Source organism: Oxyura jamaicensis, chromosome 6 (assembly GCF_011077185.1).
Source record: "Oxyura jamaicensis isolate SHBP4307 breed ruddy duck chromosome 6, BPBGC_Ojam_1.0, whole genome shotgun sequence".
NCBI lineage: Eukaryota > Metazoa > Chordata > Aves > Anseriformes > Anatidae > Oxyura > Oxyura jamaicensis.
The window spans coordinates 3,243,603-3,270,290 of record NC_048898.1 but is presented as its reverse complement, the minus strand read 5'-3'; the positions used below and the strand labels follow the sequence as shown (position 1 = coordinate 3,270,290).

The following is a 26,688-nucleotide window of genomic DNA, read 5'->3' as shown; positions in this document are numbered from 1 at the left end:
GGGAGAAGGCAGCGCGGCGGGGCTAACCGCCAGGCCCCCAGGTTCCCCGGGGAGCTGCTTCTGTGCAGGGACAGCAGCACGGGATGGGGGCACCGTGTTCGTGGTGCCTCCGCCCCTGGTCCGGAGGGGCAGCTCCTCTCTAAGGCTCGCAGATGGTGAGAGAAAGAAGTTGTGCGTGGACCGAGGAGGTGGGAGATGTATTCAAGTTACTTTGCGGGGCTGCAGCCCCCTGGGGACGCTAAAACGAATGGGAAGAAGGTCTGCTGGAGGGGAATAATCCCCAGCGTGGAGGTGCAGAGGAGAAAAGAAACCTGGGAAGGAGGAAGGAGATTGAGAAAGTCTCTTGGGTGAGGACAGAGGACAGCAAGTCAGCCTGTTACGGTCCCGTAAAAGAGCAGTGTCATTGGGGGTGAGAGCTGTGGGGGTGGGGGGAGGAGGAGCAGAGGGCATCCTCCAGCCCCAGGATGGGCCCCAGACACCTACCCAGCTCCTGGCCCACAGCCCCACCGGTCAGAGAGCCCCGAGGGGAGAGAAAAGGGCAGGAAAACCTGGAAAAAGAGGGGGCGGGCAGGCGGGAGGGGTGCTGGGGTGCTTGCGCTCACCCGTGACCTCGTCCAGGTCCTCCTTGGTGACGTGGTCGTTCTGGTTGACCCACTCCCCGTTGCACTTGAAGTAGATCTGGGTGGCGGGGTTGGCCCTGCAGACGAGCTCCACGGGCTTGTTCTTCACGATGTAGGCGTCCTGCGGCTCCAGCAGGAAGTGGGGCAGCGTCTCCGCCGGGGCCGAGGGGAAGGAGTCGGGCAGCACGTCGCTGTACTCCAGCCCTGCGGGGCGAGCGCACGGGGGCGTCAGTCCCATCCCACCCCAGCACCTCCCCGAGGATGCTCAGAGCAGCACAAGACGGGCTGGAGGCTCCCCAGGGGAAAGCAGATCTCTGCTAGGTGGGGAGCATCCTGCCCGGGTCCCCCGCCGACCCCAAACATCACCGGCCAGATAAAAGCCACGCGGATGCAGCGGGGCGCACGCACATCGGGGTGTTACTGCTTAACCTGCCGCTTGTGGGCACCTGGCAAGCTTCCAGGTTGCACAGCGGGGGCTTTTTCTTACACCCCGAAGAATTAAGGGGCCTGCTCTCCTCCCCTGCAGCTCCGATTCCCAGCGCCAGGCACTGCAGCAAACAGCATCACCAGCCCGTGAGAACACCTCCGAGAGCTGGCGCGGCAGAAACGAGCCCACTCCCTCCGTCACCCTTTGGCAAGGGGGCTCGCAGAGCCTGGGAAGGAAGCCGCGTGAGATGGCAGCGGGAGGAGGGGGAAGCCGCACGTGCCGAGGAACCGAGGTGCCCAAGCTGCCTCCCGAGCAAAAACCAGCGAGCGAGGGAAAAAAACGCGAGGTCAGTCGTTTAAAATCCATTTAGGAAAATTGACTTTCCATTTCCATTTAACGCAGCGCTACGGGAGAGCAGTAGGACATTCGTCATAATCCATTAACTGCTCTTTTGGAAACAATGAATTAAACTCGGGGCTAATTCCTGTCTCCCTGGCTCTTCCCCACCTCTCCGGCCTCGTTCCCTCCCCAGTTTCGCTCGCCGGGCTGTGATTTTCTCGGCACCCCACCACTTACACAGGACCCAGGGCATCGAGGAGGCACTGTATCAGAGCAGCAACACCACCTTTTTTTTTTCCCCATTTACGACTCAATTTCCCATCTGCCAAGCTGTCGTTGCACTTTTTTTTTTCTCCTTGTAAACCGTTCTGGTGCCATAAACCTAAATTTCCTGGCAAAGGGGGCAGGCAGGAGATAATCCACAGGGCTGGCAGGAGAGGCAGCCAACAAAACTCAACTCAAGGGCCTGTGTGAAAACCTCTCCTCAGTCACGCTGCGCTCCTGCAGCGTGTGCACATCCTGCAGAGCCGCATCCCAGGCTGGATGGCTGGGGATGCGTGCGGAGCATCCTCCAGACATCACCACGGTGGTGCCAGGGTGGCTCCCCCGGCACCCTGAGTGCTCCTGCCTGGGTCTTTGGGGGCTCCCACCTGCCGCCTTCCCTTCGCTCCACGGGAGGTGGGAGCTTGTCTCCCACCTCCCTGTTTTGGGGCGGAATTCCCAGATTATCACCATCCCAACGTCCTTGTTACATGGCTTGGCGATGTGGCATGAGGATCTCCTGCTAACTCCTTGCACCCACTGCTGCAAACCTCCTCTCAGCAAAAAAACAGGGTGAAAACAGTCCAGAAAGGGGAGAAAAACCACAGAGAAAGGAGAGAAAAGCCAGGGTGAGGCGAAGAAAAGCCCACAGGACATGACACACACACCCCAAGGCGCCGCTCGGCGTTTTCTGCCACGTTGGGCAATCCAGAGGCTTTTTGGGGAGGCAATAAAAAGTTGTGAGGCTTCTGTAAACAGGGTCCTCGTGCCTCCCTGACCCCGCTCTGCAAAGAGGCCCTGGAGAGCTTGTAAGGGCTCGACGGACACCCGCAAGGGCTCCCTGTGTCCCTGGGGATAGCCGGGGAGGTGAGGAGCGAGACAAAGCGAGGCGTTCCCGTAAACGCTCGCATTTCCCCGAGTTGCTTGACACCGGTGGCATCCTGAGAAATCCTGGGATGCAAACACTGCTGTGGGATGCTCGGGGGCAGCCTGGGTACCAAGGCTCTGCATCGCTCGGGTCACACCCAGGAGCACCGAAGGATTTGAGGAGGAGGAGGAGGAGGAAGAGGGACTAAGCCCTGATGCCAAGTGGAGGAGGAGCGGCGGGCTGGAAAAGGGAGGAGGGGAGAACAGGCGCTGACTTCTCTCCGGCCTCCTCTCCCCCGTTCCCTCATCGCACGTTTTAATCCCGCGGGCCTGAGCCGGATGATCCGCAGCATCTGCTCCCGGGGGAGTTACGTGCAGATGTTGGCAGCCAGCGCTCTCCATGCGAGAAGATCGCCGACCCCAGCGGCACCTCGCACGGCGAGGCGCCGAGCCAGCACCAACCCCCTCCCACCACCCCAAACGCACGGCCTGAGGGATGGCGAGGCCGGAAAGCAACTCCCCCGAGCTGGGAGAACCTCCGCAGGAAAGCGTTAAAATCCTCTCTCCTGCAATTGTTATCCCTGCAAATATTTGGGAGATTACAGGAGCATTAGCGGCGGCAAAGCCCGGTGCCCATCGCCGGGGCCAGGCATCACCCCTGGCGCAGTGGGGAGGCAGGGACACGATGCTAAAGCTGAGCACGGAGCTGGGAGCCTGGGTTTTGGTTGGGTTTCTCCAGCTAAACAGGAGTGCCCGGCTCATGGGGGTATCCTGAGGCTTAAATGAAGCAACAGGAAAAGGTTTTGAGGGGTGATGGCAGTAGCTGCAGAGCCACGGGCGGGCTACCCGGTGGGCAGTGCCCGTTCCCAAGGGCTTCCCATCACAGAAAGCCCTCCTGGGACAATTCTGGGCTCAGCAAAAAGTGGCTGAGCTTCTCCAAAAAGCACCCTCTCCCCCGGAACATCCCGCTCACCACAAGGCAGTCCCGAGGGCAAAGCCAAAAACCCTCTGGCATCACCGGGGGCTGACGCAAACTGCGGCGAGCGGAGGCAAGCGAGGCGGGGAGGGTGCAGCGGGGCTGCCACCGTGTCCCACGAGGACCTCGCAGCCCTCGCCTGCAAGGTGCTGATGCAAAGCCCTGAGCTCGTTAGCTCAGCAGCCCGCGTTAACCTCGTTAACCTCTCCCGCTGCGGGACGGAGCCCAAATCGGAGCGGGGGACCCCAGCGGGATACAAGGCTGGGGGCGCACGAGGGGGAGATGTGGGTAAGGAGGGGTTGGGAAGGGAAAAAGGAGGAACTTGGGTACCCAACCTCTTTTCCACAACACTGCGGTGTCCAGCACGTCTCCCAAACCCATGAAATCCCAAGACTCGATTGCATCCTGTTCAGGACCTTTTGACCCACATTTGCTGCCCCCAAAACCAGCAGACCCAAGCCCTGGGGACCCAGCAGGGGCAACACACCGGTGCCCCCCAGCACCTTGGCAGCTTCGTCCCATCACCTCCCCTCCTCTATTTCAGCCAGCGCCCCAGGACGGGGGACATGGGACATGGGTGCCCCCAGCGTTTCGGCGCAGCTCCCCAGACCGGCCGGCTCCCCGCAGCAGGCAAATGTTGTAATTACAGAGGGCGCAGTAATGAGGGGGTGCTCCCAGCCAGCCCTAATTACACCCTTGGAGAAAATAAGCAGATTCCTCTCCCAGTGAAATTAAAAGCCTGCAGACGGACGCCCGCGCTGTGCACCTTTATTAAACAGGACTGGATGTGGAGGCGGGGGGGGGGGGGGGGGGGAACCAGAGAAAGCAAAGTCTGGGCTGAAAAAGGGTGGGACAGGGGAGCCGGGCGGCACCAGGCCTGCTTTGCATGCAACAGCCTTATCGAACCAAAACCACCTCTCCAACCAAAAATCGTCATTCCTCTTTATTTTTTTTGGGCAAAATTCAGGGGTCGTGCTCTGGCAAAGGGTCCCCTTTAGGGGCAATCCCACGAGAGCATCCCCACGCTGCTGCAGCCTCCATACCCAAACAGCCCTGCTACAAGGGTCCCGAGGCACGGGAATCCCCAAACCTCCATCCCCAGATCATGGCAACGAGGCTGTGCCCAAAACTTCCCTCGCTGCGAGCTCGGAGGAGACAGCTCCCTGCGATGCCTCGCGCCTCCCCAGAAATACCCAAGGAGAAGGAAAAAAAAGGAGGAATTACGTAGCAAATCCCCGTTACGCTCTATTGTGCTCCAGTCTTTTGTGCTACTTCGCACGTTTCCTTCGGGGTTATGTTTGAAAACTATCGCCAAATTTCATCTGCACTGGTTCTCATTCGGGCCCAGACACTTGGCTTTGTGCTATTTTAATGCCACTGTCGCGCTCCCCCCGCGCAGCCTGCTCTGTTTACCGAGCTGCGACGTTATTTTTAATGGATATAATCATTATACGGGCTTTATTTGTTTGCTTTGGCTCGGAGAAGGAGAAAAGCCAGCAGCAGATAACGTGGCCATACGCTGGTTATTCACATGTACGGCGTGCGCTGCCTTCCCGTCGTGCAAAGAATAACAATTTCAGCGTGGAAAGAGAGAGGGGAAAGGAAAACAGGGAACGAAGCGGGACCTGTTGCCCCGGCCGATGCCAGAAAGTCCCAAGAATTGTGAACTATCGATTCGAGACGCGGCGAGTCGAGGGCAGGGTGAAAGCTCTCCTTGGAGGGGCCGCGGTGGGCGCGCACACAACAGGTCTCCTCTCCAGGCAGCTTCCCAGTGCCAGCTCCCCGAGAAGTCAAGCTGCAGGCAGGAAGCGATTTCCTGTTCACACAAATTACATCCATATTTAAAAATGTAAATTCCCCAGCGCTCCAGCTCGAGCCCGGCAATTCGGAGGCGGGCGTTTCGCAATGGGTTTTCTCGACATGCAAATGCGGAGGCAAACGCGTTTGCTTAGGGCATGCAAAAAAACCCACAAAACACAGAGAAAAAATAATAATAAAAAAAAAAACACCACCACCAACAAACCAATTCTAAAAAATCAGCACTGTGAAACTACCCGGGACAGGAGGTGTTCCTCCAGGAGGATGAAGGATGCTCTGCTGCCAGCCTGGTTATTCACCGCGGGATGCCCCAGCTCCAAAGAAACCCTCCTGGGGTCAGCATGGGAACGCGCAGGGCACAGGGCTTTGCCCTTGGAGCATCCCAGTCCCCAGCTGGGAAGAGATGGCAGCAGCCCAGCAAGGCACGGCAAGAAGTTTCGGCAGCTGGAGGAGCGGTGCAAAGGGAGAAGGAGCTCACTTTGCTTGGTTTTGCCTTTTTTTTTTCTCACCCGCCCTCTCCTCCCCAGCAAGCTCCCAAAAAGCCCTGGGAAGCCAAAGCCTCGTGGAAGGCTGCTCCCTCAGTGCGAGGCTGTTGGTGGAAAAACACAAAACCTGCTGAAAAAAAAAAGGAAAAAAAAGGAAAAAAGAAAAAAAAAACCAGCTCATTTAATGCCCCAAATTAACTAGAAACTCAAATGGGGGAGCAATGTCAAAGAGCAGCTGGTTAAGACCCCTTTATTAAATGGCCTTTAAAGTTGCCCTTAATCTTTCAGATTTGTTGCCCTGATCAAGAAAAAAAAAACGCTAATGGAGGCTGGAAATATTCTGCTTCTGTCCTTTCTCTGCCCTTTTCTTCCCTTCTCGTTCTGCTGGGACAATGTGGGACAAACAGAAGGAAAAAAGGGGGGAGGGAGAGAGCAGGGATAGAGAGAGATTGGAGGGGAAAAAAAATAATAAGAAGAAATAATCCCTGGTGCAGAACATGAAATATTAAGACTTCGCTCTCCCCCTCCATGCCAGCCCTGCCCCTGTTTCAGAAGAAAGCCCTCAGCAGGGCTCACGCAGGGTCGAGGCTTCCCCATCCCCTCGCTGCTGTACTTTAATCCCTGCAGCAAGGCGCGGGCAGGGGAGCAGCTCCCAGCCTCCAGGCCTGCTCCTCCTGGAGGCTACCTCCAGTTATTTCACGCCAAGCCTTCAAAAAAAAAAATAAAGTAAAAGAAACCTGTCGATGTTCAGGACCAAACCAGAGGGGTGCTCAAAGCCTACAGGGCCCCAAGAGCCTGCTCCTTCCTTTCTCACCGCCGGCAATTTCCACCTTTTGACTGTTTCTTCCCCAATTTGTCCGCGGAGGCTGGCCGCACAAAGCCAGCCCTGGCAATCCTTCCACCTTTTCTTCTCCCCGCTCCCCCGGCGCTGCGTTTCTCTTTCCTCCCTTTGTCCTGCCCCCCGTTGCACCCGGGGCTCCTGCAGCCTCTGCCACCAGCCTCCGCCAAAGGTGACCCAAAAAAGGACCCCAGAGGGACAGGGGGCGAAGGCTGGTGCGTGCCAAGGAGCAAAAAAAAATGATGGGAAGAGAGGAAAAAAGCCCCCCAGCCTCGTCCTCTTGTGCCAAGGGTCCCCTCCTCTTGTGCCAAGGGTCCCTCGGCGCCCTCATTCCCACGAGTGATTTGCACTAATTGCTTTAAAGGTGGGGGCTGCACGCCCCCCAGCATGCCCCCCCCCCCCCCCCCCCGGTGCCACCGGGCTGGGATTTGCTGTCAGCAGCCATAAATCAAAAATAAAATACAATAAAATAGCAGGCAGTGCTACGGGAGCAGCGGGGCCCGACCTGGGTCCGCAAAGTCACCGTGAGCTTCTCAAATCTGGCACCCGAGGGGCGCTGCAGGTGCTGCGGGCTCCATCCTGCGCCCTTAAAAGCGAGGAAAACGCACGGCAGCAGGGCTCCTGCCCCTCCCGGGGGACCCATCAGGCTACCGGCGCGTCCATCCAGCCCGATATATAAATTACTAATGTAAATTAATGGATAATTGAAGCCCTTTGGTCCTAAATATTTAAATTATTTAGCAGGCAATTACGAGCGAGGGAAAGGCAAGAGGAAAAGGGGCCTTAGCCCCGCAGGTGGGGGGTGGGAGAAAAAATAAAACTGGAAGTGAGAAGAGAGCAGCGAGAGCCACACGCTCGCACGTCAGAGGGATGCTGCCAGCCTCCAGCACATCTCGCTGCGGGTTTTTGCCAGGCTGCTTTTCCAGAGGATGCCCCGAGCCCCAGGGGGAGCCGGTTCTGCCCCAGTTTCGTTCCAGGAGAGGACGGCTTCAACTGCTCGTCCTCAGCTACTGCTGCCCACAGCAGCGGTGGCGACTTCCCAGAAATCACAGGATTTTTTTAGGGGTTTTTAACGTTTCTTTCCCACCCCCTAACCACCAGCCGACAGCGTTCCCTTACCTAATGCCATCCCTAATCCCCTTTGTTGTTGTTTTTTTTTGTTAACCCCTGCATTCACCTGACCCAAACACCTTGAATCCGTACATTTTAACCTTTTTTTTTCAGCCCCCCCATCCCTCCCCAGATATACCAAGGGGCCGCTGGGTTGGGCGCCACCAGTGCGATGAGCTTCCCATCCTCAGAAAAACGCACCAGGAGTGGAACGGGCCCAAAAAACCACGGGATTTCCTCCCCCTGCCTCCATCCCGAGCCAGCCAGGGATATTCCCACAGCTCCCCTGAGCCCTGGAGGGGGGGGGTTCACGAAGGAAAATGCCCGGCGGCCCGTCGAGAAAAGACGTCATGTGGGAAAAAAGGCGTTTTAACAAAAGCGGTGCGTGCCCGGGGACGGCACCGAGGGCAGGGAGACGCAGCGAGACAATAGTGAATAGATTTCAGATTACATCCTGAACTCGCGGCCTCCTGGGAACGGGGTTATAAAAACCCTTTTTATTTTGTTTGTAGTCCAAAACAAACAAGTACATAAAAAGCCCAACGCCGAGGAGCCAGCCAGGAAGTGAGCAACATCTGGGAAACATCTGGCCCCGGCTGCCCCGCAGGCTGAGCCCCGGCACGGCTCCGTGTACCTGCTCACAGGCTTCTGAGTCAGCCCTGGCACCCCAAACGCCATCCCCTGCCCCGAAAGGGAGCTCCTGGGGGAAAGCTGGGCCCGTCGCCCCGCTCCTCTCGCCTGGGGAGCGATGTGCAGGGTGCCCTGGTGCAGGGTTTGGGGCGTTGTAGGGTACCCCAAGCACCGCAGCATGCCCTGGTGCAGGGTTTTGAGCACTGCAGGGTGCCCCCAGCATTGCAGCATGCCCTGGTGCAGGGTTTTGAGCACTGCAGGATGCCCTGGGGTGGGGTTTCGAGCATTGCAGGGTGTCCAGAGCATTGCAAGATGCCCCAGTGCAGGGCTCTGAGCATCGCAGGACCCCCCGAGCATCACAGGACCCCCAGGCTGGAGCTATTTTATTTTCTCCTTTCCCACCCCGAACACCAAACATGCAGCACCCCCTGCCCGCTCCCCACCCCAGACACGCACGCTGACATGTAGGACCAGCAGCTACCCGGGTGACACCACGGCTCCGTTTCAAGGGTAAATAATTAGAAAAGTCAATTAATTCCCCCCAGCGACGCTGCGCGGTCAGCCCCAGCGCCGGGCACGCGTGCTCTTTGAGAGGGCCAGCCTCAATCGGGCTTCGGGGAGGAGGGCGGGAGGAAATTAATGAAAGGCAAAGCTGATGACAAAGAACAATACAATGACTCAGTCTGTTTCTCCTACCTCCATTGTATAAAGTTGTGTACGTTTTTAAAGGTTTCGCCCCGGTCCCTCAATGCACAATGGAATCACCTCCGAGGGAAGCGGTAAGGGCCCTGGAGACTTTTGAGCAAGGCTGGACAAAACAGGGCAGAAACAATCCCCGAGGAAGGGCCGGGTGATCTAACAGGCCTTTTGCATCTTTAATTTCGCACCCTTTTCTTTCTGCTCTTGTTTCAGGGTTTGTTGTGTTTTTTTTTTTTTAGCTGCCGCCAGTCAGATGTTAATGCGGGAGCAGTTTCATTCCCAGCACATGGTGGAACCAAGAAAAAAAAAAAACAACAACAGGTGCCAGGTCTGGGCACGAGGGGCTGATCCCGAAGGTGCTGAGAGCTGGGGACGGCTTTTAGCACCCTGCCGGAGGCACCAAAGCTTGATGAGCCAAGCCAAGGTGGCACAGCACCAAGCCAGCAGGGATGCCCTGACCCTGCGCCCACCCGGCCGCAGGTAGGGGACCCCCAGCCCCGAGCAGGATTGGGCACGGAGGGCCACCACGGTGCCAGGAGGAGGAACCCCAAGGTCCACGAACGCACAAGGATGGGGAACACCAAATCTGCAGGGACGGGATCTTGCTCCCCTCGCTAACAGGGCCAGCGACCCCACGGCGTCCCCGTCCCACCCCACAGCCCCACGGGGGTCCTGGTGCCTGGTCCCCAGCGGGGATGAGAGCAAAAAGCTGCTGCTCCGAGCCCCGTTTATGACCTTCCAAGGGGGAGCCCGCTGACAGCTTCACGAGCTTTTTGTTTTTCAAGTAGTGGTTTTATATTTACGACCTGAAAGGGAAAGATGCAAGCAGGCAGACCATCACGGGGCTATCTGCTCCCGACCTGCCCCCAGCCAGGCAGTTCCAGGAAGCCATAAAAAGCGATCACATTTCAGCCTTTTTCCCCCCTCCTTCTTTCTCTCTCCTCACTAAAAACACTTTTTTTTTTTTCCACGGTGGACATTTCTTTCTAATGCTCACCCCCCTCCCCCCCCCAAGGAAAAGCATCAAAAATTAATGCAGGAAGCTTCAGGGAAAGCACATGGGAAAACGAGGGCCCCCATGTGCTGGGGAGCATCCCGGTGGAGGTGAGACCCCGCTGAGTTTGGGGCATTTAAATGGAAAAAGGTGGCCAGAAGCTGGCTTTGGGGCAGGGACCACGTTCCTCTGCTCGAGGACCAGGGGACGGAGGCGCTTCCCAGCAGAGCCGGGCTGGCTGCGCCGAGAATAAGGGCAGGAGCAGGGCGCTGAGCTCTTATTTCTAAGCTTAGTGGGGGACAGAGGGCAAAACTCCCTGGAGCTCAGCACCGGGGCTGCAGAGAAATGCCTTTGGGTCGCATTCCAGCCAGCAGCTTGCCCCCCGGGAAGACAAGTGCCTTCCTTCACCTCCAAATTCCTCGGCGGAGAGGAGACAGCCCGGGCTTTAATGGCACGCAGAGGTGCCACAGCCAGCACACGGTGGTGATAAGAGGTTTTTTGTTGTTTTTTGTCTGAGCCAGCGGGTCAAGATCTAGGGCTTCCAAAATCCATCACCAAAGACGCTGGGGTTGGGGGGGGGGGGGGACAGGCACGCCAAGGTGCCCAGGGTGCCCAAGGCGCAGGGGTGCCATCGTGGGCGCTCTCTGCTTTTCTAAGCCACACGAGCCAGGGCGGCGAGGGCCCGCGGCCAAGAGGCAAGGGAAAATCCTCCTCTCCCTGCCCTCGCCGGGGGTGGGATGCCAAAGGCAGCGCGCGGAGCAAGGGTTTGTGCGCGGCCCTGGGCGCGCGGTGCCGCAGCCCCAGGCGTGGGGCCGTGCCCCACAGCTGCCTCTCATTACGGCTTCACCTTCCCCACTCCCATCCGTGGCTGGGCTGCGAGAGCCGGACGGTCTGGTAGAGCCAGTCGGCAAGGGAGAGAAAATAATAATAATAAAAACTATATATATATATATATATATAAAAAAAAACAACACTTTCAAGCAGGGCTAAGAATTCTCTCAGCGCACTGCGGGCAGCGAGTGGCATCCCGGGGTGCGGGAGCAGCGGGGCAGGGATGCAGGGAGCCTCCTCTCCTCTTCCCTCCCCTCTTTATCTGCTGCCTGGGGCTCTAGCCCGGCGCCTGCTGATAATCAGGGAGCGCATTTGAAACCCCGGCGCCAGACAGGATCCTTATCTCGAGGAATGTGGGATGGGGGCAGCCCCTGAAACAGCTTCGGGAGAAAGAGGGGGGAGGCAAGAAGCCCCCTCCCGCCTCGTCCAGTGGGTGCACACGCACACATGCACGGTCCCGAGGAGGGAGGAAGGGATGGGGTGGGTGACCGGCGGCTTGCACGGAGCCAAATTCCCAGCCCCAGCGTGGCTGCAGGCAGAGGAAGCTCCCCGCCACCCGGCCTTGCGCAAGGGCCCTGTAATTATCCGGGGAAAATCACCCTGCTTGGCTTTCCCATCGAGCCCATGCCGCGAGCATCCCAAAATACTCAAAGATCTCTAACGGCATGGGGACCCTCGGAGGTTGGAGCAGCCTTTATGGCAGGTTGGAGGGGGGAAAAATTATGAGCCCCCCCCCCCCAATTCCTCCCCTCTGCCCAGCCCCGTGGACGTGTGCTGGAGCTGCCCACGGGCTGCTGCGTGCTCCCAACAGGCCGGGCAGGAACTTGGAGCAGGGAGGGAAGGAGGGGAGGAGAAAGCCAGGCCAAGGCGCTGGGTTTCCGCCTGCCGTGCCCCATTCCTGCGGGCAGCCCTGCTCGGCCCGCGGTGGCCATCCCGGTGCCAGCGCTCCTCCGCGTCCCAGCCCGGCGGCACCCGCAGACCCCGCTCGCTGCGCCCTCTCGGGAAGGGGAGGCCCAGTAAAACAGGCAGAAAACAACCCCAAAAGGGATTTTCCCCTGCGCCCGCCAGGGCAGAGGCGGCGGAGGCAGCGGTGCAAGCCGGCGCAAGCCCCGCACGGGCACGAGGAGAGCTGTGGGTGCAGACGCGAGGCGCCAAAAGCAAGACCTGGAGCAGCACCAGGAGCCAACGGGCACCGAGAGGCGAGCGACCACTAAGGCCCAGTGCTCTCAGCTCTGTCCCAGCCCTCCACAACCAGGGCACGATGCCCCAGAAGCCCCAAGGGGCTGTTCCTCTAAGCAAATATTGCTCATCAGCCTTGCCCCGTGCTCACGGGAAAGCGCTGCGTGGCACAAGCTCGCTCAGCACCCGGTGCCGTAGGTACGTGCGCCCACGAGCAGGCAGCCCAGCCATGCTCACGTACATCCAGCCCAAAAAGCCTCCGCCAGCACCACCGAACCCCCACAGGGGCTGTACACCGTTAACGGGATATTTAAAATCACTAATGAGGGGCTGATGAAGTTTGGGAGCTGCCGACACCAGCCATATGCCTCCGACACGCACGGTGCAGTTGGTGCCGTGGCAGCGCAACTGCAGGTACCGGCTCGCCTAATTAACCGGCAGAAGAAAGGCTCGTTTAAAACAAAGCTCTTATTTTATTTATTTGCTGACAGTAGCAGAGCAATTCCCTCCAGCACGCCGTGAAAGCAAACACGCTGTCCTCAAAATAAACCGCCAGGGGCTTTTTAATTTCACCCTTCCACAAGCGCTCCCTGGCTCGTCTTTGGGAAGGGAAAAACCACCCGAGGTGGTTTTAGCATGGCAGAGGGCTTGCAGAGCCGGCTCGTCACCCCCTCACCGAGGCAAAAATGCAAGCACATGCTAAGAAAGAGTCCTTAGGAGCGTCCCCCCTGCACTGCCATCCTCCTGCAGGTGCCCACGGGACAGGGATGCTGGTGGTGCTGGTCCCCGAACTCCTCCTGGCCACAGGAAGGGAGCGGAGGGCCGCGGTGCTTTTATTTAGCATCTTTATTTCTTGACGTGCTTTAAATAGATACGGATTGACTCTCAGCTCTGCTTATTGCAGCTTGAAAGGGGAGCTGCAGGCACTTTGATTGATGAACGCGAGGCTGCTCCTCGGCATCCAAAGCCACCCGGAGCCTCCTCCTGCCTCAGCGGCTGCCCTGCCGCTCCCTCCCAGTAAGGGCATGAGGACGGCAGCACCATGCAGGCATTTGCCTTCCTGTGCCACAGTTTTGGGTCAAGGCTGCTCCAGGAGCACCACAGCCAGCGTGGTGGCCCGTGGCGGAGACCCCCAGCACCCCAAAAAGGATGGGGACCAGCCCGCGGGGAGACGATGGCTCCGCACCCCCTATCCATCACGCCCAGCCACCTCTGCGGCCAAGATAAGGATATCGGCTCCACTGAGCCAGACCTTCCTTCCTTCCTTGCCACCTTCCCCACTCGCTCCGAGCTCTCCCCAGTCGCCAGGTTCGCTCCTTTCCTGGCAGCAAACCCAGCCAGCGACGTACAGATTTATGAAAACGGGGAGAAACGTCACGAGTTTTTACGGACAGCGCCGGCTAGGGCGTGCATTTTTCTTTGCAGCGCTGAAAAGTAATTCCTGTCGGATAAGGAGCAAGTAAGATCACACCGGGAAGCCGGAGGTAAATCTATTGCCGCGACCCTGAGCAGGCGCTTCCCCAGGGCTTCGAGGCAGCAAACTGATCAGGATAACACAGCCAGGCTGAACCCTAAGTCCTGAGCGCGTGAAAGGTATTCCCGACCTCACGCTGGGTTAGCAGGGGAGGACAAAAAAAGGCTGAGAAGGCACAGAGGGGGCAGAGAACGGAGACGGGGCAGGCCTGGGGCTTGGCGTCGCTGCCACCAGGGGCTACCTCCAGATGGATGCTGCTGCATCCTGCCACCTCCTGCAGGTCCACTTCGTCCTCCTTTCCAAAAAAGCTCGCTCGCTCCCGGAGGCGGCCTGCTTGCCTCGGACTTAATCTCCCTTCCAAAAGCCTGCGATACGGCGAGCCGACCACGTTTCTTTCTGAATAAGCACTCAGGGAATTTGAACTGCTCCGAAAATAATGCCTAATGCCTCTTTCTGACGAGAGGAGCAGCTCCTTCCGGCTCCCGCTGATGTTCTTTCGGCGAATGCCCTGCGTTTCTTGTGCCGCCTCGCACGCGTGTAAACACAGTTCCCCCCCAAAACAGGGAGCAGAGCAGCTCCAGACCATGATTCGCTCAAAAACCCGCATGTTTTCTCTTCGCCATTGCTTCTTCGTAGCTTCGGTTTACTTCTCGGTCCAAAATTATTGAGGTTTTTCCCCTCCTCCTTCCCCGCAAAACTTAGTAACGTGAGCTCACCGACACGGAGACCAAAACCTCTCGCAGCCAGGAGTGACCTCAGCCACGAAGCATCACAAGGGGCAGCTCCAAAACAGATTTTATATCGATTTTTTTTTTTTTTTGTGGGGGAATTTAGAAGCGATGCCGTCCCTCTGCGTGCGTTTTATCCAGAATAAGCACCCCGATTCTGGGGGAAAACACTCTTTGCTCCCCCAAAAGGCCCCCTCTCGGCACCCCGCAGACCGCGCTCGCGCCTCCCGGCACCCTGACGTCTCTTCCCTCCCAGTCTGGATTCTTGTAGGAAGCCAGGCTAAAAACAGAAAGCTCCCCCCCCCCTCCCAACGCAAACAAACAAAAAAATAACCCAGACAGAAAAATAAATGCTTTCTCGGGCACGGGAGCTCCTCTTGGGCCGCGGTGCCCCGGGGTCCCTTTTGGGGGGGGGGCAGCGCCTCGCCTCCGTCTCCTCCCGCATCCCACGCCGAGCGGGGTCCCCATGGGCTGGAGCAGATGGTTTCCAAGCTGACAGGTTGCAAACAGCTCCGGCGAGCTGCTCGGGGGGGATCAGATATTGTCCCGTGCCTCTAGGTTTCGGAGAGGAAGATCCCTCCCGGCTGTCCCCCTCCCCGCCCCGGGTCTCACCTCCTTTTCTAAAAGCACCTCCACCAAGCTCCAGCAGCTCTGCGAGTGCCTGCGCATCACTTTTTCCACCCCACGAAGGGAAAAGTGAATCCTTTCTCGTGCCCCTCCCTTGGAGAGCTGGACTGTGACCGTTCGGACACAAAACAACACGGGGCTTGCTTTTCCAGCACGCTCCCTTGCCCCACGCGTCCACGGGCGCATTTTGGGGGGATTTCCGGCCCTTTCTCCCCTCTTTTGGGGCCGGTCTGCCAAGGAGCACCAGAAAGCTCTGAGAAATACTGTTCTGGCACTGAGGCGTGGTTGAAATCGCCACGTTTAGGTCAAAAACCTTGATGGCTTTAGCAAATCTGAGGATTTGGGGTTGCGACTTCTCCCCTTAGACTGAAGCTCCCACTACAAGACAAACCTTCACTGCCTTCGGGAAAGGGGGAGAGGTCACGGGAAGTTTCCCTGGCGGAGGAGAGAAGGGGGTGAAGTTGTTTCAAAGCCTGAAGAAAACTACCAAACCTGCACCGCTCCTTCCGCAGGGCAGATACGGAGAGGAGGGACCTGGAAGGAGGCTGAGCGAGTTTCTTCCCCATGGGATTTCACAGCAGCTCCCAGCTGTGCCCCCAGCAGGTGGGGAGGCATCCCGGAGATGGGGAGGGGGCAGCTGGACCCTAAAACTTCCTCTCTTGCCTTCTTCTCAGTGCCCAGGAGCCACGAGCCCAGGGCAGCGTGGAGAAGCCTCTTCCCGACATCGGCACCGCTTATGTATCGGACCCTCAGGATCTGGGACCAGCCCTGAACAGAGGGGCCAGCAGCGACACCACAGAGCCCCAGCAGGGACCCAGCTCGTCTCCGAGCAGCTCCTGACCCTTTCAATCCTCCTTCCCGGCCTCACCGCATCCCACCGGCCCGCGAAAGGCCGCCGGGCTGCGCGGCTCCTTTTGTTCCCCCCGCCGTTTGCAGCCCTGCAACTCGAGCCTGGCAGAAAACATGTGGTTTGCATTCTCTCCCCTCTGCTTTCTGCAGCCTTCCCCCTCTGGAAGCCACGAGCCCTTCCTCTCGCAAGGGAGGAAATCGCAGGCATACCTCTCTGGAGATGGAGAGGCTGCAGTGAAACCCCGCGCTGTGCCCGCCTCGTGCGGCCGTGAGCGAGGTGGATGGGCACAGACGCGCCCTTTGGGGAGGAAAGGGGGAAGGCAGCGAGGGTGTGAGGGGCAAGGAGAGGCTCCAGGCCACCAAAAAGCCACCCGGATGCAGACCTCGAGCCCTGTCCCCTCAAACCAGCAGGGGAAAGCCCCTCGATCCTCCAGATTTCTGTATAGATAGTATTTTTTTTCCCCTGCAGCACGGGACCAGAAAGCCAGGTGCCTTCTCAGAGCCGAGCCCCGACGGATTTCGCTCAGAGGGCATTACAGGGCCGGGCTCACAGCTCGGCACGCTGCGTCCCCCGCCGCCCGGCGCCCCGCATCCGTGCGGATCGGCCGGGACCCCGGCTGCGGAGCCGGCGCGTGGGATTTTCCAGCCCCGGCAGGACCGGCCCCAGCACGCCCCAGCCTCGGTGTTTTTGCTGCAAACTCCAAAGGAACCTGCCCATTTCGCCCCGCTTTGCATAACCAGTTTATCCCAGTGTTTGTTTTAAAAACTTGGGCTCCTGTTAGTCACTGCTCAGAGCAAACCGACCCAGCCCTGCTTCCAGCTTTTGGAGCTCGCTTTTCCAGCTTTGGGCAGAGCCAAGGTTTTTATGTTGTTGTATAAATTTTAGGGCCTGAAATACGTGCCTCCGTACCTTGTTTTATACGTACCCGTCGCGGCCGCTGCCCCGGTTATTTTTGAAGTCGCTCTCTGCAGGTTACAACACGGTAGCTGGAGCACCCAGGGAAGGGATTAAACGCAGGGCTGAAACGCCTTCCACCCAAAGCTGGCATCCCGAGGCTATCACAACACGGGGCTTTTCACATTCAAAACCTACACAAAAAAAAAACCTTTCTTGCTTCGCCCCAGCAGAGCGCAGACTGTCCGTTCACCAGCAGGAATTCACCCAGCACAGGGACACGTGGGGAGAAAGAGGGAGTTTCACAGCCTTGGGTGCTCAGCAATCCCTCCGCACCACCACGTTTTCTGGTGGCACGTAGCAAAATAAAGGCTTTTCGAGCTTTCCTTGCTTTGTCCCAAAAGGAGAAATCTTCCAAATAACGTTCCAGCACGAGAACGAGGTGGCAGCACCCGGAAGGGCGACGGCGAGGTCTCCATGGGGGCTTGTGGCTTCAGCGCGGCGTTGGGCTGGATCCGTTTTGCTCCCGAGTGACCACAAGAACACCTCCTGCCCCTAACCGATGGGGAAGGGAGAGGAAGGCCTTACACCCTTTGAACACGCCTGCAGAAGTCGCTCTTTGGCATAAAGCACGTGGTGCTGGGGATGGCGAAGAGGCACTCGGAGGGCTTCATCTGCTGCAGGGTGGACGCGCCCACGGCACCGGCGATGACCCAACCCCAAACCTCAGCGCTGAGGCCACGAGCAGACAGCAACACCTCCGTGCACCCCAGGCGTGTCCCTCCGCCTGTTTTAAATCCATCCTGAGGAGCCCCGGGGCTCGCTAAGCTCCCGCCCAAGGAAAGCTCCCACGCCATCCGAGGCATCGCAACCCCTTTCATCGCCGCCCACATCCACCCCCGCCAGCCGCCCGGCCGGGAAGCCCGGTTCTTGTCCTACAACATCTCCTCCTCCTCCCACCCGGGTTGCAGGATAAGCGTTTGCAGGCTGCCAGGCGGCGACGAGGGGGTCACCGGGGATAATTTCCAGGCTGGCAGCTCCCAGGGAGGAGAAATGCTCTGCAGACACCTCACCAGGCGACAGCAGATCGAGGCAGGGTGGAGAAGAGCTCGCCGATCTCCCTCGCATCGTTTAACAAGTCACCGTGTCAGTCCCCATAAAACTTTAACAGGGAGGGATGCTCGATGGGAAGCAGTGCCGTGACTTACATGAGCCACCCCTGCCCGCTCAGAACCCCCTCTCGTCCTCATGTTAGCAAACCTAATCCTGTTCAGGCGCAGCTACATCGAGGTGGGCTGGATCCACCCCTCTGGTGAGCAAAAGCATCCAAAAGTGGTCCTCCCCCTGTCTTCAGCAACATCAACACCAAGCACGTTTCTCCAGCTACACAAAAGGGCATTTTTCCTCTTTCAAGCGAAACAAAACCATAAAAAAAGTAAAACCAAAAAGCTCGAGGATGCTGCCCGCAGCATCACTCCCAAAGGACCACGAAGCTCATCCGCACCCAGAGGTCCTCACCTCTCCTCCAAAGGGCTGCAGCTCGCCCCAGACCCCCGATGCGTTTAACACCTCAAAACGAGATTCTCCACGCTCTGTCAAAGGAAAACAATCGCTCGGCTTCAGGCTCGGCAAGAAGGGGAGCGGGGGGTAGGCGAGGTGGCCAGAGGCACCCGCACAGAGCCACAGCAGCGGGACCACCGGCAAGCCCGAGAGGTGCCAGGACCTGGCTTCGTGCCCGGATGGGTGAGGGTTTGGTAACGCCCGGGGGACAGCCCGTGCTTGGAGGCAGGGCAGGCAACCAAGCCCCTTCTGCCCAGCCATGCTGGGGCAGAAAATGGGGGCGATCCCTTTTTCTTGCTCCGTAACAGAAGCGAAAGCACCTCTCAAAGCTAGAAGGAAGCAAAGTGGCTCCAAACATTTGCTTCTCAAATCCCAGGGGGATTATCCCAGCCCCATCCGTCCGGGGCGAGCCCAGAGGGTCTCGGAGAAGACCCAGCCTGGAGCAGGGGGGTCCCTCGGAGCGGGGAGGGACTTGCAGATGAAAGCCAGCGTGCAGGACACGCCGGAGCAAGCCCCGTGCTAAATAATCCCTGCTTCCCAAGCAGTGCTTCACGCTGCCTTTCCCATTTCCCAGCCCGATTCGTGTTCGATGTCGGGGTTCACGCTGCCCTTCCCTCCCCTCCGAGGGCACCCCGATGGTGCCTCACCAACCCCCCGCTCCCAACTCCCCAGACTTTCTCTTCTCTTTTCCTTTATAAGCTCAAAACAAACGGCAGAGACAAAAATCCCCCGAAAAAGCCCAAGCTCAGCAAAGCGGCGGCTGCTCCCAGCCCGGCGGTTTCGGCGGAGGAGAGGGCTGCTCGCGCTTCCCCGCCGCGCTCCCAAGGAGCAGGTCCGGGGCTGCCAGCCCAGCGCATTCCTGCGCCGTGAGTCAGGGCTCCGAAAAACCAGGAGGCTTCAAAAATAATCCTGGCGCGGCCGGGATGCTTCGCTCGCCTCCGCCGCGGCCCCAGCTCCCCGCACAGGACCGAAATTCGGACAAAACCCTCGGGGACAGCATCGCCCCCAGGGCTGGGGCTCCAGCGCAAGAGTAAAAGCCCAGCCCTGCTCCAAAACAGCCCTGGCTGTAAAACGTCAAGTGCCAGACGAGCCCGGGGACAGCTAGATGGAGGATTTGGGGGGTTTTCTTCCCCAAAGCTGTGCATTAATGCAAGGCCTCAGGAGGTCAGGAGCTGTTTTTTTCCAGCTGGATCCAAGGAGCCACATCACCCCAAAGCGATCAATTCACCCCTCCTGCAGTGCCACAAGGGGAAAGAGCTCTGGGTTTGGGGTGAAGCATCCCACACAGCATCTTGAGGTCCCCTCATACCAGGGGGGACAGGATTTTCATGCCACCAGCCCCATATCCCTAGTGCAAGGGCCCAGTCCCTCCGTCCGTCCCAACCCCCCGAGCGCTGACTCACAAGCAGGGCTGGCTTGCACAGCACGAGTGATTTCAGCAAATTACAGCTCGGCACGGCGAGGCACACCAAAAAGCAGAGGCGACGGGCCTCGAAAGGCCACGAGGCGGCCGGCGGCAGCAGCAGAGGCAGCCACCTCTGTCCAAAAGGGCGAGGAAGGCGAGACGCGGGTGGGAGCGCAGGGAAACGCTTCCCCTCGCGTTAGCATTGCTAAAGCCGGGGGGATACAAGTGAATAAAGTCCCAGCAGGAACCCGGGGCTTTATGGCCCCGACGCGTGCCGTAATGAACTCCTCCAGACTCCATCGAGCCCTTCCGCCCGCACCTCGCCGCGCTTCCTGCCGGGACGGGGCTGCACCGCAGGGCGAAGCCCCGAGCGGGGCTCCCCGTTAACCTGCGGGGCTGGCGGCCCGATCCTGCCAGCCCCAGGCACGTCAGGGACGGGAGGAGATGAGGGGCTGGGAGCCAAAACACAAATTTACTTAACTCCTGTCTCAGCGGCACAGGGAGAGGAGCCGGCTGGCGCGGCACTGGGAGGACCCGCAGGACCTGGCGCTGCAGGAGCTCAAGGACGCGGGTGTTATTTCTTCCTGCCGTGCACGGAGAGCCACGTGCGGCTGTCCTCCACCTCCTGGGACGTCAGGATGGAGAGCAACAGGTCCCCAGGTGTTGGGAACCCCAAGGAGATCCCAGTCAGATCCCAATCTCCCCGGGTATTTGGTCCGGAAGAGGGGCGGGAGGACAGCCTGCCCACCAGACATCCCTATTCCACCCCACAGCACCCCATTATCCTGGGTGCTTTAAGCTAGGCTCCGCATCAGGCACGGAGCAGCTGAAGAAAAAGGAAACCCAACTTTCTGCCATTTCATACGGGCACGCCGGAAAGCTCCCCGCATCCCCCCCAGTCAGGCTCAACTCGTTTTTCCTTCCTCGTTCCCTCCCTCTCATTTCACGGGGCATGCAAAAGCCAAGAGCAACGCACAGGACGGAGCTGGGCAGCGGGGTGCTGATGTCCCCCCCTCCCGTGTCCCCAGCAGCCACCAAACCCCCCCCAAACCCCTCGGCCTGCCTGCGAGGGAGAGGATTTCCCCGCACCGCGACGTCCGGCCCAGCGGAGATGCCGCTGGCAGAACCCGGCAGGATCTTTGCACGGCGGGGGCGGAAAAAAAAATAATAATAATCTGATTAAACTCCTTCCCCAAAATTCCTCGTCGCCTTAAGCAGGCTTCAGAAAGGAAGGCTCGGCTCGTTTTCCTAGAAAAGCAGCTTGGCAGGGGACGCTCTCAGCCGGGAGCCGGCGGGATGCTCTCCCCGTAAGTTTCCCCCGGGATTACAACCGTGCCCAGGGCAGGCGGGTCCCGCACGGATGGCTACGGCCTCCCCAGCCTCCAGCTTTTCAGGGCTCCTCGTCCGAGCACCAGAGGAGGACTTTCTGCACCTGGGCGAGGAGGAGAGACCCGCCGCCGCAGGACGGAGCGCAGCCCGGAGGCGCCGTTTGCGGGGGGAGCGTAAATAATTTTTGTACATTTTTATAGCAAGAGGCTGAACTGGATGACGATGGGAGCCCCAGCGAGAGCGGGCAGCGGGAGGGCCGTGCCTCTGTTTTTATTTCACTGTCCGCGGCAGGGATTACGACGGGAGGGCAGGATTTTAAGAGCATCTCAATCACCAGATTCGGCGCTGCGCAGGAAACTTGGAAAAGCCATAGCGGAAAATTTTAAAAAAAATAAATAAATAAGAAAAAAAAAGATCACTGAGCTGCCCCGCCACCAAGAGCTGGGTTTTTAGAAGAACGCAGATTTAAAAAAAATATATATCCAGCCTGAGTAATTACTTATTTGACCCGCTGGGAAATTACAGCCCACGGTGTTATAAACAGGGATGGGTTTGTTTGGCTCTTCCCAGACGGCGAGGGGAAAAAAAAAAAAAAAAAAAGAAAGAAAAAAAAAGAAATAAAACGGCGCAATGAAACCAAAAGCAGCCGAACCGAGAGGCGAGGGGAGAGCGGCAGAGGAGCAGCCCCGAGCCCTCCCCGGGGCTCCCCCAGCCCTGGGGGTGCAGCAGGGGGGTCCGGAGAGGGGATGCTCGGTGCCCCCCATTTCTCATCCTTTTCCCCCCCAAAAAACGAGGGGGAGGCGCAGCCTTCCGCGCTCAGCCAAGGGGCTGCCCCGCCCCCCCCCCCCCCCAAAAAAAAACAACTTCCCCCCAACCCCAAAAAATAGCCAAAAAAAACACAACTTACCTGCGGCGGCCAGCGCCCAGCGGCGGTGCGGGAGGAAGAGGAGGAGGAGGAGGATGAAGATGCGGCGGGGGGGTCCCGGGGGCTGCATGGCGGAGCGCAGCGCACAGCGCACAGCCGCCCTGCGCGCCCGCCTCGCCGCTCTGCCGGGCTGCCCGGAGCCGGGAGGGGCGGGAGGGGGCGGGAGGAGGAGGGGCAGGGGAGGGGCTTCACCCCGCCCCCCCCCCCTCACGACCCCCCCTCGCTCCCCCCAGCAGCCTGCGATGAGCTGCCCCCAGCCTCAGCCCCCCCCTCCCTCTCCAAGGGTGCTGAAATCCACTCCAAATTTCGGGGCTTTTGGGTCGAGATTTTGCTGCACGGGGCCCCGATTTTTATTTTATTTTTTTGCCCCCCCCCCCCAGCTCGCAGAGCCACGATGGGAGCCCAGGAGGCAGGGTAGAAGAACCCAGGTGGAAGGGACCCGCAAAGCGGTCACCTCCAGCAGCCCGACCGCTCCAAAACCCATAAAGAAATAAAAAAAAAACCCGCACAGGGGAGGTGCCCTGCGAGCCCCTCCTCGGTACCTGGGGGCACCCCCCCCCCCGTCCAAACCCGAGTTTATGGGTTTGCAAACTTCTCCGGGCGAGGATCTGGGGGGGGTGTGAGCCCTTCCCTGCGGCGGAACGAGGGGGGGGGGATGCTGCTGGGGGCACTGCAAGGAGGGTGCGAGGCGCAGGGGGGCAGCAGGAGCCGCGCGGCTCGGGGAGAGGGAGCTCCGGCAGCCTGCGGGCTGCTCGCCGGGTTTCACCGCCGGCAGCTGCAAGGTTGAGGGGCTGGGGGCGAAGGGACCCTGGCGCGGAGGAATTACAGCGGGCAGGGCTGGGGTTGGGCACCGGCTCCCTCCAGGATGGAGGCTGGCACCCGTAGGGTGGCAGCCGGCGGTGCGTCCCCTGCCCCGCAGCCCTCCATCCCCTATATTCAGAGCAGGGCGACGTGCTGGAAAAAGGCTCGGGAGCGAAATCAAAATCTCCTATCGCCATAAAAGCCTCGAATCTGGCTCGGGTGTTGGGGGCCGGGACGCACGGACGCCTCCCCACAGCCCCCAGCACCCCAGAGCCCCCGCGCAAAGCACCCTCTGTGACCGTGCGGGCATTCATCCTGGTCCCAAACCAGGCTGGTAACGCTGGCGCCGAGGGGCTCGGGAGAAAAGCTCGGTACGAGTGCGCCCCTTGGAAGTGGAGTGTTTTTTTTTTTTATTATTTTTGCCCGGAGCTTGTTTTAGAAAGCAAGGAGAACACGGGGTTAAACGCGGTGGCGTTTAAGTCATCGTCTGGTATTCAAAATATGAATTAAAGCAATGCAAATTAATGGGTAGCCGACCGCTCTTTCGCAACCGTAGAAAAAAATACGACAAGGCAAACTATCATTAAGGCACGAGGGCTGTTTTCCCTCCCAGGTGTTTGCGTGCTGCCCCTGCTTTGCCTCGAAATCCCTGTGGTGCGCGGCTCAGCCCCAGCCCCAGCGCTCCCAGCAGGTCCTGGGGTGCGACGAGGTGCTCGAGTCTCAGGCACCCAGCGAGCCCTGTGGGCCTGGTGGCCATGAGGGGAACCGGGTGGCCACGAGGGGAACCGGGTGAGGACCACCAGCCACCAGCTCCCCGATTGGCAGGGCACCAGCCCTCACCCCTCACGAAGAGCAGCAGCAGCATCCCCGCAGAGGTGCCGGGAGGGAGGAGGTGGCTGTGGTCCAGCGGCTCCCGAGCCCGTTCTGCTTTGCAGAGCTTTACAAGCGATGCAGAGCTGGCGTGTGATTCGATTAGGGACCCGCTTCGCTTTGTACGGACCCCGCAGCCTCCTCATGACCCGGTGCAAACCCTGCTCAGGGGCCGCAGGGGCATTGCAAACGTCCCCCTGCCACCACGGGGACAGGCACCCCCGTCCCGTGGGGACGCGGAGCTGGGAGCAGCTCCCCAGGGCCACACCAATCCAGTGCCACCCTTGCTTGGTGTCCCTCGGAGACACCCCGGTGGCACCGTGGCTGGGCCGGGGGGGGCGATGCCAGGGGGTCAGAAGGAGGGAGAGGCGAAAGCGACGAGCAGCAGGCCTGTGTGACAGCGTCAGCGCCGTGGAGCAGGTGCGGAGGCGGTGATAATTCCCCATTTCTCCCATCGCAGGATGGAGGAGTGCCCAAATCTCGTTATCGGGCCGCGGATTTAAGGACAAACAAAAGGCAGCGCTGCGCCCGCACCGCCCGTGATTGAATTAGGGACCTCGTTGCCATGGGGTGCCATGGAGACCTACAGCCTGAGTGGGCCCCAGAAAGTACCGAGGCACCCCGGAGGGGCGCGGGGCTGTCACAGGGCATTAAACGTGATGGAGGGGTCACCCCAGGGAGCCCTAGGCCTGGGGCAGACGTCAGACAAGGGCTCGGCCAAGCTGCCATCCCCAGCCAGGGACGCTGGATGGCTGTGAGATAAATAACCACAGAGAGGGTGCTTTTTTGGAAGGGACCCTAATCCCAACCCCGTGCCATGGGCAGGGACACCTCCCACTAGGTCAGGTTGTCCAAAACCCCATCCAGCCTGGCCATGAGCACGTCCAGGGATGGGAAAAACCCATTCCAAGATGCCCTTGAGGGCAAGAAGGAGGTTGTTGGACCTTGGACGTACCCAAGACGGGCAGAGAGGGGCACGGGGGGACACCAGGGTTTACATTGCAGAGGTGCAAGCAGCCCCAGCGAGCCAGGAGCTCCGCGTGCAATGGGTCTGCACCAAGGGCTGAGCCAAAATTTCCCCCATCAGCTGGGATTGTCACCTGTGACTGCCCTCGTGGGGGACTCGGTGACACTGGGCGGCCTCCCGCAGCTTCAGGAGGAGCAGGGGGGGACAAACATCCCCCGCCCTGGTCTGCAGGGCACCAGCGTGTGGTCTCCGTCCAGCATGTCAGCTCAATAATTCATCGTCCAGGAGGTGCAATCACTATCCATAATTCACGAGCAGTAATGTTCTACAAGTTCAAACCTGCAATTTGGCTCCCCGGACGGCTCGCCATCCTCACGTCCCAAATGGCTTTTCTTCCCAAAAGGCAGTGGCCGGCCCTGGGATGGTAGAGCAGCGAGGGGCACCCTGAAAACGGCAGGTTTTGGGGCCGGGTCCGTCAGTCCCAAGGGCCGCATCACTGCCGCTCTCTGAAATTATAAAGAAGCCTCGTTTTTCGGTCTGGAAGGCTGATAAGCAGGTTGCGATGACACAGGAGCATCGCCAGCGCCGCCGAGGCCAGGCAGACCCCCAGCAGGTAGGGAAAGCTGAGAGGTGAGAGGCTGAGTTTTCGGAGGAGGGGGGCGAAAAGCCTCTCTTGCTCTGCGAACCCTGCTCGGCAGACGTACGGCGTGGTGAGGCGGAGCGCGCCCGAGCGCCGTGACTCCCGGGGGAGATGTTTATTAACTCGTCAAAATACAGCGTCTGCTGCTGCCAGCAAGAAGCTAGAACAGCAAACAGAAAAAAAAAAAGGGGAGAAAATAGAAAAAGAGGGGGGGAAAAAAAAAGCCAAGAAACATCAAAACAAATAAATAAATGAACGAACACAGCATGGTTGGCTTCGCTTTGCTGAAGGCTGGAGATGATCCATGCAAGGAGTGTGTCCGAGCGTGGACACCCCGGTGGCTCCCGGGGTGACAGGGGGGACCCTGGGGACAGGGCACCCACACGCTGTTCACAGGATCCACTCCCCATCCTTCGTGTAATTGGGCCAGTGGCCCCACGAAAATGAAAATTTCTGGACCAAACGAGGCAATATCTGGAAACGAGGCACCAAATGAACGCTGCGCCAGCGCGGGGCCGTGCTGCTGCAGCCATTACGTCCCAGTGTTGCTCCTGGACTAGGAACAGGAGAGCAGCCACCAATTATTTTCATCATGTTTGTTTAAGCACTACAAGTCACGGCCGAGCTTTCCTCACTGCGCGTTTGCTATCGTTTTGCTCAGCCCTGCTCCTCCACAAGTTACACCTGCCGCAGGCAGCGACACCGCCGCGGTGTCACCGGCACAAGTGGCCTCGGCAGCGCGATGCTGCCGTGATCCATCAGGGCCTGGGTTTTTTTTTTTCAGCCCCATTAAGCAGGGCTGTGAGTTAAGCACTGTGGAAGGACCTCGGTTGCCCATCGTCCCTGGGGCTGCCAGGGAGCAGGGGTGGGAGATGCTCTGCCCGGCGGGAGGACGAGAAATGCAGTGCCCGTGGGATGAGGATGGGCACCGCAGGTCCTGGCCGTGGTCCTTCAAGCACCCGCCGTGGGATTTCCCCAGCCGCCCCCAGTACTGTAAATTTATTCTTTAAGGAGCGATTTAAACTTACAATTGCCCCCCCCCCGGAGTGAAAGTGCCACCACACAAAACAGCAGATGGTGTTTGAGCACTGGGAAACAGCAAACGCGCCTTACCAAAAGACACAGAGCGGGGACTTCTCGGCCCTGCGCGAGTGCCTCGGGGCTCAACTTGCAGCTTTCAGCATGGAAGGGGAGGAAGAAAAGCGCCCGAAGCCTGGGAAGTGCCACGAGATGGTGTCGGTGGGAGAAGCTTCCCCGGGTGTGGTGTGAGCTGTCCTGGGCAGGAGGCACGGAGCCGGCGCGGCAGGAGGTCCTGCGCACGGGAAGGCGCTCCCCGTGCTACAATAACACGGGTTGTGTTCAGGAAAAATCAAAACAGTTCCTCAAAACGAGCAAAAATAAAATAAAATCAAAAAACAACAACGCAAACCTTTCCTCTCTCTCCCCACCCTGGAAATAAAACAAACAAACCTCTCCGAACCGCATCCTCCCAGTGATGCTGCTTCAATGCAAAAAGAAAAAAAAAAAAAAAAAAAAAAAAAAAA

At 59.1% G+C, this 26,688-nt stretch overlaps 1 protein-coding gene across 1 annotated transcript in view; it reads right to left on the bottom strand.

Annotated features, from left to right (window-relative positions):
* Window positions 1-22,008, bottom strand: part of UNC5B (unc-5 netrin receptor B) — a 34,738-nt gene extending 12,730 nt beyond the window's left edge. Inside the window, 2 exon segments of the mRNA XM_035329558.1 lie at window positions 603-824; window positions 21,849-22,008. Coding sequence (XP_035185449.1) covers window positions 603-824; window positions 21,849-21,936 — 310 coding nt within the window. The 5' untranslated portion in view covers window positions 21,937-22,008.
* Between the last annotated feature and the right edge of the window lie 4,680 nt (window positions 22,009-26,688).